At 42.9% G+C, this 15137-nt stretch overlaps 1 protein-coding gene across 7 annotated transcripts in view; it reads left to right on the forward strand.

Moving 5' to 3' along the window:
• LOC139465040 (SWI/SNF-related matrix-associated actin-dependent regulator of chromatin subfamily D member 1-like) overlaps positions 1 to 12187 on the forward strand; it is a 48286-nt gene extending 36099 nt beyond the window's left edge. For 6 of the 7 annotated variants that reach the window (XM_071246727.1, XM_071246729.1, XM_071246730.1 and 3 more), the window contains 9 exons: positions 684 to 803; positions 2565 to 2666; positions 3085 to 3246; positions 3637 to 3734; positions 4306 to 4378; positions 6083 to 6163; positions 7108 to 7230; positions 7628 to 7729; positions 11699 to 12187. In XM_071246727.1, coding sequence (XP_071102828.1) covers positions 684 to 803; positions 2565 to 2666; positions 3085 to 3246; positions 3637 to 3734; positions 4306 to 4378; positions 6083 to 6163; positions 7108 to 7230; positions 7628 to 7729; positions 11699 to 11752 — 915 coding nt within the window. In that variant the 3' untranslated portion in view covers positions 11753 to 12187. The remainder of the gene's footprint in view (positions 1 to 683; positions 804 to 2564; positions 2667 to 3084; positions 3247 to 3636; positions 3735 to 4305; positions 4379 to 6082; positions 6164 to 7107; positions 7231 to 7627; positions 7730 to 11698) is intronic. The other variant, XM_071246728.1, reaches the window with a different exon arrangement.
• Positions 12188 to 15137: the final 2950 nt, after the last annotated feature.

Raw genomic sequence — 15137 nt, forward strand, 5'->3', positions numbered from 1 at the left:
ATATTGATGGGTTAAACAACAAACAAGACAAACAAAAGAAAACAATGATGAAGTAATGGAAAATGTTTCATAATTTGTGGCATATCTGAATATATATAAGATTAAGTCCAGTTTTGACAGTTTCCACTTAAACTGCATTGTAGTAGATTTCCTTGTGAAGAAATTACAACGGAACACAGGATGAAACCATGTGTACATTTATACGACATATATAAGTTTGCAGTGCAATCAATGGACCCAACTGATAATAACAGAGAGAGAGACACAATCAGTTCAGTCCTCCATAATGCAATCTCTCTCTCGACCGTTACCCTAACAAACACTATGTCATACAATTACATCCCAATCTCATAGAATCTATATGCACAACATAGAATGTAACAAATGGGAGATACAAACAAACCTCGAGTGTCAAACGAAACCAGAAGTGATATTGTGTGGAATACAAAGTAGATAACTTTGTCATGGGATAACATATAGAAAAACTTCAGTCATTGTTGGGATTAATTTTTCAGGGTTTGGGAGTTGTTAAACGAGAAGTCATTGAAAACAAATGTTTATCCTTGAATGCTTAAAAAGTGCTTGAGTTTAGAGTCCAAAGATGTGTATGAAGCCTGCAATGTATAATGTACTGGGTGGCTCACCCATGATATGTACTGATGCTGTTGCATTGTGCCTTCTAGTCTGCAACAGCCAAGCTGAGTGATGCCAACAAAGTCAAGAGGAAGTTCTCCTCCTTCTTCAAGAGTCTGGTGATCGAGCTGGACAAAGATCTATATGGCCCAGACAACCATCTCGTGGAGGTCAGTAATTTGGTGGCTTGGACAGATGCATCAGAACACAGATAATACTAGGGGTTTATACCTTTCTGTTTTGTGTGTGCGTCAATTCTCAAGCAAAGCAGCAGGTTTTGTAAGTCATGATAATGACTGTGAATGAATATGAAACCAGCCTGATATTTTCTGGAGCTAGCTTTAACATGCGAACAATAACAAGGCATAACTTAATCTGATAATAGAATACCATTAGAACAAATTTATCCACCACATGATACCTGTGAAGATCCGGGGTAGAAGAGGTCTCCAGCAGCCCATGCTTGCCTTAAAAGGTGACTATGTTTGTTATAACAGGCAACTAATGGGATCAGGTGGTCAGCGTCAGTGACTTGGATGATGCATGTCATCGTATCCCAATTGTGTATATTGTTGCTTATGATGTCAGTCACTGGATTGTCTGGTCCAGACTTGATTATTTACAGACCGCTGTCATATTGCTGGAATATTGCTGAGTGCAGCGTTAAACAACACACAAACAAACGTTAACGTGAATTAGCATGAAATGGTTGTTAAGTCTTATCAGCTTTGTTGTTAGGAACATGGAGAATTGCATGCAAAAATGAGGCAAATTAAGTACAACAAATAGTAGCTCAATAGTTATTGATTATTTCTCGTTTAAATGGAATTGTGACTGAAGTATGGTTGACTGTATGAAATTGATAGGTTGGCATATCCTGACATCCCTAGTTTGTTCTAGTATGTCGTGTTCCTGCAGGGCGTGGCACACAGATCATGTTTAGTGAGAGTAGGTTGATCAGGATATGTTACTTCCCTTGTCAAGCTTGAGGATGTCTCTTGGGCTTCAGTCCTGCCCAGAGTGTAACACAGGTTATTTATACCATATGGTGTCACCTTATGACACCAGTGACTTTGTTCAAGATATACTTTTGTTCACGCAGCAATAAATGGCTACCTGGTAGGATGCACAATTCTTCTAGTGCTTAACAGAGTTTGAATTATATTCTCCCAAAATTAATTCATTCCATCGATTTGATCCAATGTCTATGTCACATATTATAACATAGTTACGCATAGTCACAAAGAACAATGAAGAACAAGGATCGGTTCATTTCACAAAAAAAGATTGTTCTGTCTTGACATCCTTTTGGAAATTTGAATATTCACTCGCAACTAGATGACGTCATGTATTGGACGACGTTATTTTTGAGAGGCAGGGGTTTTGTAAGTTGTTCCCCATAGATGCAGCTGGGCTATGCAGATAAACGCAGTGGCTGAACAAACTCATCCAAAAGTGGGACTGACATGACAATTGGTAATAGGAGAAAAGGTACAGATAATTGACATGAGGATTGTGAGACTATGCAGGAAATACCAAACTTAACCCCACCTGTTCGTAAAATGGACTTGTCCGACATTTCTGAGGTCGGATTGTATTCAGGGAGTAATCATTACTAAAATTTGGGTAAATATTTTTAAAGCTTGTCCATTTTAAAGAGGCTGTACATAATGTTGATATCTCATATGAGAATTATTAAGTGGACAAGACATTTAAAGCGCTGCCTTTAAATTAAAAAGTTAGATGTGACATCCTTTGATGGAACCCATGATCATGGATTCCAATCACCTGAATAAACCCTTGGTTCGTCAGCCCCCATGCTCATTCCTTTCCCCTCACGTTGTGCCAATATAGGAGTGAAATACTGTTCAAAGCAGCATAAGCTCAACACATGCAATCTGGGTAATGTTAGTGTTACTGTTTCTCCCTAGTGGCATCGCACACCCAACACACAGGAGACGGATGGCTTCCAGGTGAAGCGACCTGGCGACCAGAATGTCAAGTGCACCGTGCTGTTGATGCTGGACTACCAGGTAGGCAGATGTTTAATAGCAAGCTCCTAATCATGTATATGCTTATTGATATGCACCCGTGAAGATCCGGGTTAGAATTGGTCTTCAGAAACCCATGCTTGCCATAAAAGGCGACTATGCTTGTTGTAAGAGGTGATTAATGGGAGACATGCTCGGAGACATGGTTGGTGCATGTATCCCATGTGTAACTTATGTCAATCACTTGATTATCTATCTGGTCCAGACTCGATTCTTATGACTGTCGTCATACTGCTAAAAATATTGCTGTGTGTTGCGTTAAACAACAAACAAAAACTACCACTGGTTTGGCTGGCCAGACTCCATTGTTTGCTACCTTGATATCGCTGGAATATCACTGACTGGAGTAAGACAAGATTATAGAGCAAGGAATCATGTGAATATTCTCGGCATGTTCCAGCCGATGCAGTTCAAGTTGGACCCCCGCCTAGCCCGCCTGCTGGGGATCCACACCCAGACCCGCCCCGTCATCATCAACGCCCTGTGGCAATACATCAAGACCCACAAGCTGCAGGACGAGCATGAGCGCGAGTACATCAACTGTGACAGATACCTCGAACAGGTACATCGAGCATCTTAACTCTAATGTAAACTTGTTGGTGAACTTTATCCAACATATGATGTATGTAAGGCCATGAAAAAATGTATAATGTTTTTCTCAAGAGGTTCATTGTGAAAATGACCAGGCCACAATGCTTATCATTATCAATTTTGTCTTGATCAGTCAGGAAACTTATTAAAATGTGTCAAAAAGCATGGAAGTATAGTTTAGGCAAGGGGAGATAATTCGTCCATGAAACAAACACTTTTGACATTCAAAGCACTTTAAAAACCAGACTTTTTTAAGTCACCAAACCGAAATGTATTGATGCCCTGAAATAATATCATTGACAAGTTTGAAGTGAGTGGGAGCCTCACCCATGTTGTGATGTATCTGTCTGTATATTTTCAGATATTTGAGTGCAAGCGAATGAAGTTTGCAGAGATCCCTGCCAAGCTACACCCTCTCCTGATGCCCCCGGACCCCATCGTCATCAACCACATCATCACGTTAGTATGCTTTAACATTTGCTCTCAACCAAAACTTCAAACAATAAGTTACAGTAATGCAAATTCATAAGTGCAGGTGATTACTGTTTCCCCCCAAATGGTGAAAGAAGATACCTTATTTCTTTTGTGGGCAGATGGGTGGTCAAAGAATCAGCAAAGTTGTATCCCTTTGTCACAGCAGGATCGTCTGAATTCCAGATTTGTCTTGATTATGGTCCTTGGTTTGTCAATTGCGTGGATCCAGGCACATGATGTCAATCAGTGGATTGTCTGGTCCAGACTCGATTATTTACAGACTACCATCATATAGCTGGAATATTGCTGAATGCGGCGTAAAACAACAAACCAAAACCTAAAGTGGAAAATGTCCTGACCTGTGTTGCTTATGCTTTCCTAACACATTAAGCTATTACTGATACCAACCTGTTGTTAAGCAGTGTTCAACCCGTTATTGCGTTTTTTTCATTTTGGCCAATATATTTTTTCTGGTAGGTACTTTACATTTAGAATATGTTTCTTCACATGGCTCAGAGGGTAATTTTGAGGACTGTAATATGTAAATAATGAGCAGATTTAACCCGTTTTCCAGAGTTGAAGGTCCGGACGCCAAGAAGACAGCCTGCTATGACATTGATGTGGAAGTGGTAGGTATAGCACGTGTTCATATCAGCCAGGGGAGGTAACTCACAACTAAAGGTAGAAATGTTTCCTATTTATTTAGTGAATAATTTGATAAGTTTATATTTCCTATTATAATGTGTATTGCTGTAATCAGTGTGAAATGATGTGATCGATATATATCAACAACGTATAAATACTTCTGTTTACATGCAATGGCTGTATTTGGAATCAGCAGAATCTTTCTCCATGTTTGAGATGGGTAAGATGGTTACTGGATGACCTCATCATCTGCTGAGTTCGTGTAGCTAGTGTTTGGATGGATGGTCACCTGGGAAGACACATCTGTGGCCTTATAGAGTTGCATCCCTTGGCCATTCCAGGAACCACTTGTCAGGAGTTCGAATTTGAGGTTGACCCTAGGTCTGATCTGATTGGTCTGTCAGTGCCATGCCTGTGCTTGTGGGTTGGTGGTAAACATCTACTAATGTCATTTTGGACCCTACTCCCACAACAAACTGACATTCCTTCATATGACTGAAATAGCATAAAAAAAGTCATTAAACCCAACTCATTCACTCATTTTGAAAAGACATGATTTGGATTAAATTGATGTCTGTCACTTTGGCCTTTCCTACCACATTAAGAAGACATACTATGATATGACTGAAATATTTGTTGACCAACGTATCTGATGCCTCTACCAGTGTCTGATAGATGCTCATGGACCACTAACTAGTGTCTTAGTCTACCAGTGTCTGATAGACACTCCATGGAGTACTAACTAGTGTCTTAGTCTTCCAGTGTCTGATAGACACTCCATGGAGTACTAACTAGTGTCTTTGTCTACCAGCATCTGATAGACACTCCATGGAGTACTAACTAGTGTCTTAGTCTTCCAGTGTCTGATAGACACTCCATGGAGTACTAACTAGTGTCAGTCTTCCAGTGTCTGATAGACACTCCATGGACCACTAACTAGTGTCTTAGTCTTCCAGTGTCTGATAGACACTCCATGGAGTACTAACTAGTGTCTTAGTCTACCAGTGTCTGATAGACGCTCCATGGACCACTAACTAGTGTCTTAGTCTTCCAGTGTCTGATAGACACTCCATGGACCACTAACTAGTGTCTTAGTCTTCCAGTGTCTGATAGACACTCCATGGACCACTAACTAGTGTCTTAGTCTTCCAGAGTCTGATAGACCCTCCATGGACCACTAACTAGTGTCTTAGTCTTCCAGTGTCTGATAGACACTCCATGGACCACTAACTAGTGTCTTAGTCTTCCAGTGTCTGATAGACACTCCATGGAGTACTAACTAGTGTCTTAGTCTTCCAGTGTCTGATAGACACTCCATGGACCACTAACTAGTGTCTTAGTCTTCCAGTGTCTGATAGACACTCCATGGACCACTAACTAGTGTCTTAGTCTTCCAGTGTCTGATAGACACTCCATGGACCACTAACTAGTGTCTTAGTCTTCCAGTGTCTGATAGACACTCCATGGACCACTAACTAGTGTCTTAGTCTTCCAGTGTCTGATAGACACTCCATGGACCACTAACTAGTGTCTTAGTCTTCCAGTGTCTGATAGACACTCCATGGAGTACTAACAAGCCTGGTTCAGGCTGGCTCACACTATGCAAGTGACCTAGCTGTGATATTGCTGACTACTGTGTGCATGGGACTTGTTCACTGCCTGACTGAGTGTATGACTGTATTCACTAGGACGACACCTTGAAGCAGCAGATGAACTCCTTCCTGCTGTCCACGCAGAGTCAGCAGGAGATCGCCTCCCTCGACAACAAGGTGGGTCTGACAATAGAGAGGATACCTAGGGGCCCCCCTGTGTCTTGCCATGTCCATATACCTCCTTCAGACGTTTAGACTCGGTTAACCTAGCATGGTCACCAGTACAAGAAAATATAAATGCCCTTTGACTCAACATGGGTCAGTTAAAAAATGTGTATTATTTTCAGTTGTTTTGGCTAACCTGCCTTGGTATCCATCTAGGCTGAACTTATGCGATGTGACATCTCTTTTTTTCCCCCTACATATAATTCATACTGAGTCATACTGAGTCGATATAATTCATACTAAATCAGCACAAGTCAATTTAAGTCATAAAATTACATCAGTAGCTTTTTATAAACATGTGCAGATATGTTTGATATCAAAAGACTGAAGGGAGGGATCCTATTTGCCTATCTATGTCAGTTTGAATAATAAACCAATAATCAGATAAACGTTTATAACCACATTATAATGTCCAGATGAGGTGCACATGGATATGAACAAGAACCGTACACGTCTCACTTTTGTGAATGTTCAAACCTTCAGCAACCACTTTATTGTCATTGTTTTCATATCCATGAAATTTTGAAAACTAAGTGGCGTCTTTTCTATTTGTAATGATTTGTTGAGTGTTTGTGTGTACTGTATCCTTGTGTTGACTCATGTCGAGGGTGCCCATGTGGCGATGCAGAGTTGTGTCCCTTGTCATCACCATACTATTGCTTTTGGGTTTCAACAAAGTAATTGTCTCAGACTTGCCTCAGTTTGGGCCCAATTTAAGCTGAAAAGCTGTGATCGTGGTGAATTATCTGAAATACTTTAAAAAGCAATATGAACCTAACTGACTTACTGATTACATATTTATATATTACATTGCAAATATTTGAAGAATTGTTTGGTTATTCGGATCGTTATGTGTGGATGCCTTGCTGTGTGACTAAACTGAGAGCGTGTTGCAGATCCATGAGACAGTGGAGACTATCAACCAACTCAAGACCAACAGAGAGTTCTTCCTCAGCTTTGCCAAGGATCCTCAGGAATTCATCAACAACTGGCTCATCTCTCAAACAAGAGACCTGAAGGTAGGTCCTTGTACATTAAGGCAGCTAAAATACCTCACCCCTGTGGGATTCTAGGATAAAACAGGCCTCCAGCCACCTATGCTGGTCGTAAGAGGCAACTAAATGATCGGATGGTCATTTATTAAGTAGAGATATATTACAAAATATTGAGCTTCACAAAATATATCTTTACACGTTATTTCAACTTACTCAAGTATTCTATTACCACATAAAATTGAGAAAAGACTTTTTTAGCATATGAACAGAAATTAAAATTTGCAAAGGGTTATTTTGGAGACTGTACCATGAAGCATGGCTTATTTCAGTTGAACTTATTTCATAGGTACAAAATAGGTTTTGCGATGCGAATCACTGGGTAAGAGTGTTTGCAGCTGACTGAATATATCTCTCACTTCAGAGCATGACGGACGTGGTGGGTAACCCAGAAGAGGAGAGGAGGTCGGACTTCTTCTACCAGCCCTGGTCACAAGAGGCAGTGTGCAGATACTTCTACAGCAAGGTAGGCACTGTGTGGACCTCACACTCAACCCTGGCAGAGGTAACCTAGTGACAAGTATATCTACAGCATGCACTGTGTGGACCTCAAACTCAACCCTGGCAGAGGTAGCCTAGTGACAAGTATATCTACAGCAAGGTAGGCACTGTGTGGACCTCACACTCAACCCTGTCAGATGTAGCCTAGTGACAAGTATATCTACAGCAGGCACTGTGTGGACCTCGCACTCAACCCTGGCAGAGGTAGCCTAGTGACAAGTATATCTACAGCAAGGTAGGCACTGTGTGGACCTCACACATGGCACTGGCAGAGGTAGCCTAGTGACAAGTATATCTACAGCAAAGTAGGCACTGTGTGGACCTCACACACAGCACTGGCAGAGGTAGCCTAGTGACAAGTATATCTACAGCAAGGTAGGCACTGTGTGGACCTCACACATGGCACTGGCAGAGGTAGCCTAGTGACAAGTATATCTACAGCAAGGTAGGCACTGTGTGGACCTCACACACAGCACTGGCAGAGGTAGCCTAGTGACAAGTATATCTACAGCAAGGTAGGCACTGTGTGGACCTTACACACAGCACTGGCAGAGGTAGCCTAGTGACAAGTATATCTACAGCATGCACTGTGTGGACCTCACACACAGCACTGGCAGAGGTAGCCTAGTGACAAGTATATCTACAGCAAGGTAGGCACTGTGTGGACCTCACACACAGCACTGGCAGAGATAGCCTAGTGACAAGTATATCTACAGCATGGTAGGCACTGTGTGGACCTCAAACACAGCACTGGCAGAGGTAGCCTAGTGACAAGTATATCTACAGCAAGGTAGGCACTGTGTGGACCTCACACTCAACCCTGGCAGAGGTAGCCTAGTGACAAGTATATCTACAGCAGGCACTGTGTGGACCTCACACTCAACACTGGCAGAGGTAGCCTAGTGACAAGTATATCTACAGCAGGCACTGTGTGGACCTCACACTCAACACTGGCAGAGGTAGACTAGTGACAAGTATATCTACAGCAAGGTAGGCACAGTGTGGACCTCACACACAACACTGGCAGAGGTAGCCTAGTGACAAGTATATCTACAGCAAGGTAGGCACTTTGTGGACCTCACACACAGCACTGGCAGAGGTAGCCTAGTGACAAGTATATCTACAGCAAGGTAGGCACTGTGTGGACCTCACACTCAACCCTGGCAGAGGTAGCCTAGTGACAAGTATATCTACAGCAGGCACTGTGTGGACCTCACACTCAACCCTGGCAGAGGTAGCCTAGTGACAAGTTTATCTACAGCAAGGTAGGCACTGTGTGGACCTCACACTCAACCCTGGCAGAGGTAGACTAGTGACAAGTATATCTACAGCAAGGTAGGCACTGTGTGGACCTCACACTCAACCCTGGCAGAGGTAGCCTAGTGACAAGTATATCTACAGCAGGCACTGTGTGGACCTCACACTCAACACTGGCAGAGGTAGCCTAGTGACAAGTATATCTACAGCAGGCACTGTGTGGACCTCACACTCAACACTGGCAGAGGTAGACTAGTGACAAGTATATCTACAGCAAGGTAGGCACAGTGTGGACCTCACACACAACACTGGCAGAGGTAGCCTAGTGACAAGTATATCTACAGCAAGGTAGGCACTTTGTGGACCTCACACACAGCACTGGCAGAGGTAGCCTAGTGACAAGTATATCTACAGCAAGGTAGGCACTGTGTGGACCTCACACTCAACCCTGGCAGAGGTAGCCTAGTGACAAGTATATCTACAGCAGGCACTGTGTGGACCTCACACTCAACCCTGGCAGAGGTAGCCTAGTGACAAGTTTATCTACAGCAAGGTAGGCACTGTATGGACCTCACACTCAACCCTGGCAGAGGTAGACTAGTGACAAGTATATCTACAGCAAGGTAGGCACTGTGTGGACCTCACACACAACCCTGGCAGAGGTAGCCTAGTGACAAGTATATCTACAGCAAGGTAGGCACTTTGTGGACCTCACACACAGCACTGGCAGAGGTAGCCTAGTGACAAGTATATCTACAGCAAGGTAGGCACTGTGTGGACCTCACACTCAACCCTGGCAGAGGTAGCCTAGTGACAAGTATATCTACAGCAGGCACTGTGTGGACCTCACACTCAACACTGGCAGAGGTAGCCTAGTGACAAGTATATCTACAGCAGGCACTGTGTGGACCTCACACTCAACACTGGCAGAGGTAGCCTAGTGACAAGTATATCTACAGCAGGCACTTTGTGGACCTCGCACTCAACCCTGGCAGAGGTAGCCTAGTGACAAGTATATCTACACCAAGGTAGGCACTGTGTGCACCTCACAGTCAACACTGGCAGAGGTAGCCTAGTGACAAGTATATCTACAGCAGGCACTGTGTGGACCTCACACTCAACACTGGCAGAGGTAGACTAGTGACAAGTATATCTACAGCAAGGTAGGCACAGTGTGGACCTCACACACAACACTGGCAGAGGTAGCCTAGTGACAAGTATATCTACAGCAAGGTAGGCACTTTGTGGACCTCACACACAGCACTGGCAGAGGTAGCCTAGTGACAAGTATATCTACAGCAAGGTAGGCACTGTGTGGACCTCACACTCAACCCTGGCAGAGGTAGCCTAGTGACAAGTATATCTACAGCAGGCACTGTGTGGACCTCACACTCAACCCTGGCAGAGGTAGCCTAGTGACAAGTTTATCTACAGCAAGGTAGGCACTGTGTGGACCTCACACTCAACCCTGGCAGAGGTAGACTAGTGACAAGTATATCTACAGCAAGGTAGGCACTGTGTGGACCTCACACACAACACTGGCAGAGGTAGCCTAGTGACAAGTATATCTACAGCAAGGTAGGCACTTTGTGGACCTCACACACAGCACTGGCAGAGGTAGCCTAGTGACAAGTATATCTACAGCAAGGTAGGCACTGTGTGGACCTCACACTCAACCCTGGCAGAGGTAGCCTAGTGACAAGTATATCTACAGCAGGCACTGTGTGGACCTCACACTCAACACTGGCAGAGGTAGCCTAGTGACAAGTATATCTACAGCAGGCACTGTGTGGACCTCACACTCAACACTGGCAGAGGTAGCCTAGTGACAAGTATATCTACAGCAGGCACTTTGTGGACCTCGCACTCAACCCTGGCAGAGGTAGCCTAGTGACAAGTATATCTACACCAAGGTAGGCACTGTGTGCACCTCACAGTCAACACTGGCAGAGGTAGCCTAGTGACAAGTATATCTACAGCAAGGTAGGCACTGTGTGGACCACACACACAGCACTGGCAGAGGTAGCCTAGTGACAAGTATATCTACAGCAAGGTAGGCACTGTGTGGACCTCACACTCGACCCTGGCAGAGGTAGCCTAGTGACAAGTATATCTACAGCAAGGTAGGCACTGTGTGGACCTCACACTCAACCCTGGCAGAGGTAGCCTAGTGACAAGTATATCTACAGCAAGGTAGGCACTGTATGGACCTCACACTCGACCCTGGCAGAGGTAACCTAGTGACAAGTATTTCTACAGCAAGGTAGACACTCACTCAATGGAGTGGCCCTGACTGCATGTATGACAGGTGTCTCTATTGCTTGGGGTCTGTCAGGTAGCCTAGTGGTTAAAGCGTTAGCTCAATGGCAGAAGACCCGGGTTCGATTCCTGACATGGGTACAACGTGTGAAGGCCATTTCTGGTGTCCCCCGCTGTGATATTGCTGGAATACTGCTCAAAGAGGCGTAAAACCATACTCACTCTCTCTATTGCTTGAATTAAAATATCAGGATTAAGGTTCAGTTGGTGTCTAAACCTTGTTGAGGACTTTTTCCTTTGGAATAGGTTTTAATGAAAGGAAAAATGCTAAGCTTGCTCAACCTAAATAAATGCTCTGTGTTTGGGACATGTGGTGGGGTTGCAGACTAGATACATGGTAAAAATGGGATTGTTTCAGGTTCAACAACGTCGCACCGAACTGGAGCAGGCCCTGGGTATCCGCAACACCTAGAGCTGCAGCATCGACTGACACAGCTGCAGCATCGACAGACACAGCTGCAGCATCGACTGACACAGCTGCAGCATCCTTCCCGCCTCACACTGCCTTGGATGGAACTGTCATCCTGGTGGAAGCTAGGTTGAACACAAGAATGGGATAACTGGAGCTCATGAGTTTACTGGTTTTTAAACCAGTAATTCTTTTATGAACATGAATTGTATTGTCACCAGGCACAAGTGTTTTTTGAATCTCTGACAGTTTTAATCCTAAAGTATAATAGAGCTTGTCATATAGACCCAGTTGTTTTATGAACAAAAATGAATGAATGAAAAGCCAGGAACATATCCATTGCCATTCTTCATGCATCAGTAACTGTTGACAGTTGCATCCTGCATCCTGCTTCAGTAATCATATACCTTCAAAATAAAGTCCACTTCATATCTCAGATGGCCATGTTTTGTTTTGTGTGGCAGTGAATCAATGGTTAGATCTGTATGTGTATACTGCGGAGGCATTCAAAAATATATCAACACTCATCGATAAAAGTTGACAAACTTTTGTCGCCTCCTGTTTATTTGATTTCAAAAGGCAAATGGTGAGATTCTCAATGTGCCCAATCAAAGGAGATAGGACATGCAAAATTTTAAATTTCTCTTCAGTGTTTTTGAAGCAGAGATTTGGTTTACCCTGTAGATCTTAGCACTGATGTTTAAATGGTGTATACAAAATTCAGAATATTGTAAGTGTAGATTGTGAAATTTGATACACCATGTTATTTCTTTTAATGATTGGCCCTCATACCTTTGACTATGCACCTTCACCATCATGGGTTTGTTACATTTTCCCATTAAATATGAAAACATACAACCCAGATGTGTGTTGGGATTTTTAAAAACGAATCATACCAGTCTGCTTGCTGTGAGGATGCTCTGACCGATGAGAGCTCAGATTACACTACACTGTAAAATCGGCATTAGTCCGGACTAGTACAAACAGACACGACGCACAACCACACATAAGTCAATGACATTTCAGATGGTAGATATGAATAAATTTTAGTTGTCACAATGACAATAGGAGTTGTCACTGTGCCCTGACAAAATTTGTTGCTCGTGGGTTTTCACTTTAGTCAATAACTCAATAAAATTTGAACTTGTGTATGAAATCCCAGGAAATTCTGTCCATTCTGATTTCTAACACATTTTCAAAACTTTCTTTTATGTATTACGAAGCCATCTATTAGGGGTGGACATTGGTAGCCCCATGGTTTAAGTATCCATCTCATAGGTTTGAATCCCATATTCACCCTATTGATGTTCCAAGGTTTGGTAGCACCAGAGCCTTGCTCATGGATTTCACCAAAGTGAAAAAAGATTAAGTCCTGTTATCAGGTTAATCTAACAATTTGAGGTTATCTTCCAAAATTCTGCTTGAATTGGAAATATTTGTGAAAGATCAAAACAAATGTTATGATTTGGTAATACAGGAGTGGCTAGGTTTTTATTCATTGGCAGCCTCAGCAAGTTTGATTCAAGCCTCCCCGACCCATAGATCAGTCGATCAAAGGTGAAATGGGGTTCATCCTTATCCTCATGTTCAAGATTATTGGACGTGCATGCGTGCGCTTGTGCTAGTCCAGACTAATGCAGATTTTATAGTTCTAGTGACCCGTGAAGATCCGGGGTAGTTTAGGTCTTCAAATATCCATGCTTGCCATAAAAGGCGACTATGGTTGTCCTAAGAGGCGACTAACGGGATCAGGTGGTCGGGCTTGCTGACTTGGTTGATGCAATCACTGGATTGTCTGGTCTATTATTTACAGACCGCTGTCATGTAGCTGGAATATTTCTAAGTGCAGCTTTAAACAACAAACAGACAAACAATTATAGTTCTAGCCCACTCAGATGCCATGCTGCAGTTAACACAATTACCCAACCCAGACACAGTATACTGACTCCGAGCTGACCAGTCCTTGTTTTAGCCCCTTAATGTCGAGCATCAGGCAGGGTTACAACAAGTACCATCTTTTAACGTCTTTTGGTGTGACGCGGCCTGGGATCGAACCCTCGAACCTTCCGCTCCCTGGGCAGATGCTCTACCACTAGACCACTGAGATGGTCACCTCCTAGTTTAAACACAGAAACAAATGTATATTGATTATAAAAAAATGAAACCGATAACTGTTTTCTGGTTTCCATGATGACTCATGTTTCTCCTAGCAATAGGGAAACACATTGCTTGCCTTTCTTGCTGTCTCCAGTATCTTTAAAACAAATATCCAAATTTGAATCTCAAAACCAGCAACATAACTGTCAACATGAAACCGATGGACACAAGGCAAATGTGAAAGAGGTTATATATCCTGTTCGCAATAGCAACTAGAACCCGAGTCACCTCCAGACAGATGTATATATATCTTAAGTCTTTGAATGGCATTTGACCCCTGAAGATCCGGGGTAGAATAGGTCTTCAGCAACCCATGTTTGCTGTAAAAGGCGACTATGCTTGTCGTAAGAGGTAACTAACGGCATCGGGTGGTCAGGCTCGCTGACTTGGTTGATGCATATCATCATATCCCAACTGCGTGGATCGATGCTCATGGTGTTAATCACTGGATTGTCTGGTCCAGACTCGATTATTTACAGACCGCTGTCATATAGCTGTAATACTGCTGGGTGCATCCTTAAATAACAAACAAACAAACAAACTGAATGGCATTTAGAAGTGATACACATAAGGAAGATAATTTATGGATGTCAACTTCTTTAAAATGAGGATCTTAACGTTTCAGATTATATACTTTCTCCTTCATCATTCTTACCTGTTATGTTCCTCATAATAAAGAAGTTGGCATCTATATAATCTCTTCCTTTTAGATCTCTGGTTGACTGATGAGAAAAAGGCACACAATTGCACAATCTCCAATTTATCTGCCTTGGTCAAAACCAGTGAAGGTGACCTCAACATAACTGTGGGCAGACAATGTTTGTGACCCTTCACTTGTCTCGAAAGGTTAGAAAGGCACAGACAGTGGCTTTGAAGGGCATTTATACCTATGCAGGATAAAGCACTTTGTGCTTGAGTTAATGAACGTTGGAATTGAGTGATGTAAGTTTTTCCAAACTTTAAACACGCATCTGTTTATCTTACTATCTAACCCTTGTTAAGCACAGAAGATAAAAGTTTACCTGCTAAGATGTTTTCTGGACAAGAAAAATGATTCTCGAAGTGATTACAGCATGCACTCGAAAGTAGAAGGCACGGGTATTGAATCATGATGCTAGTTCATACATTGACCCACAGTGCGACTGTGCACAGGTATATTTCCCAATGAAGTGTCACTGTGTACTGTGTATTCACCAAAAGGCTGAAGTACTATAAATAGTTCTGTATGATT

This window comes from Haliotis cracherodii, unplaced genomic scaffold, assembly GCF_022045235.1.
Source record: "Haliotis cracherodii isolate W230 unplaced genomic scaffold, xgHalCrac1.p SCAF_17, whole genome shotgun sequence".
In the NCBI taxonomy this organism is placed as follows: domain Eukaryota; kingdom Metazoa; phylum Mollusca; class Gastropoda; order Lepetellida; family Haliotidae; genus Haliotis; species Haliotis cracherodii.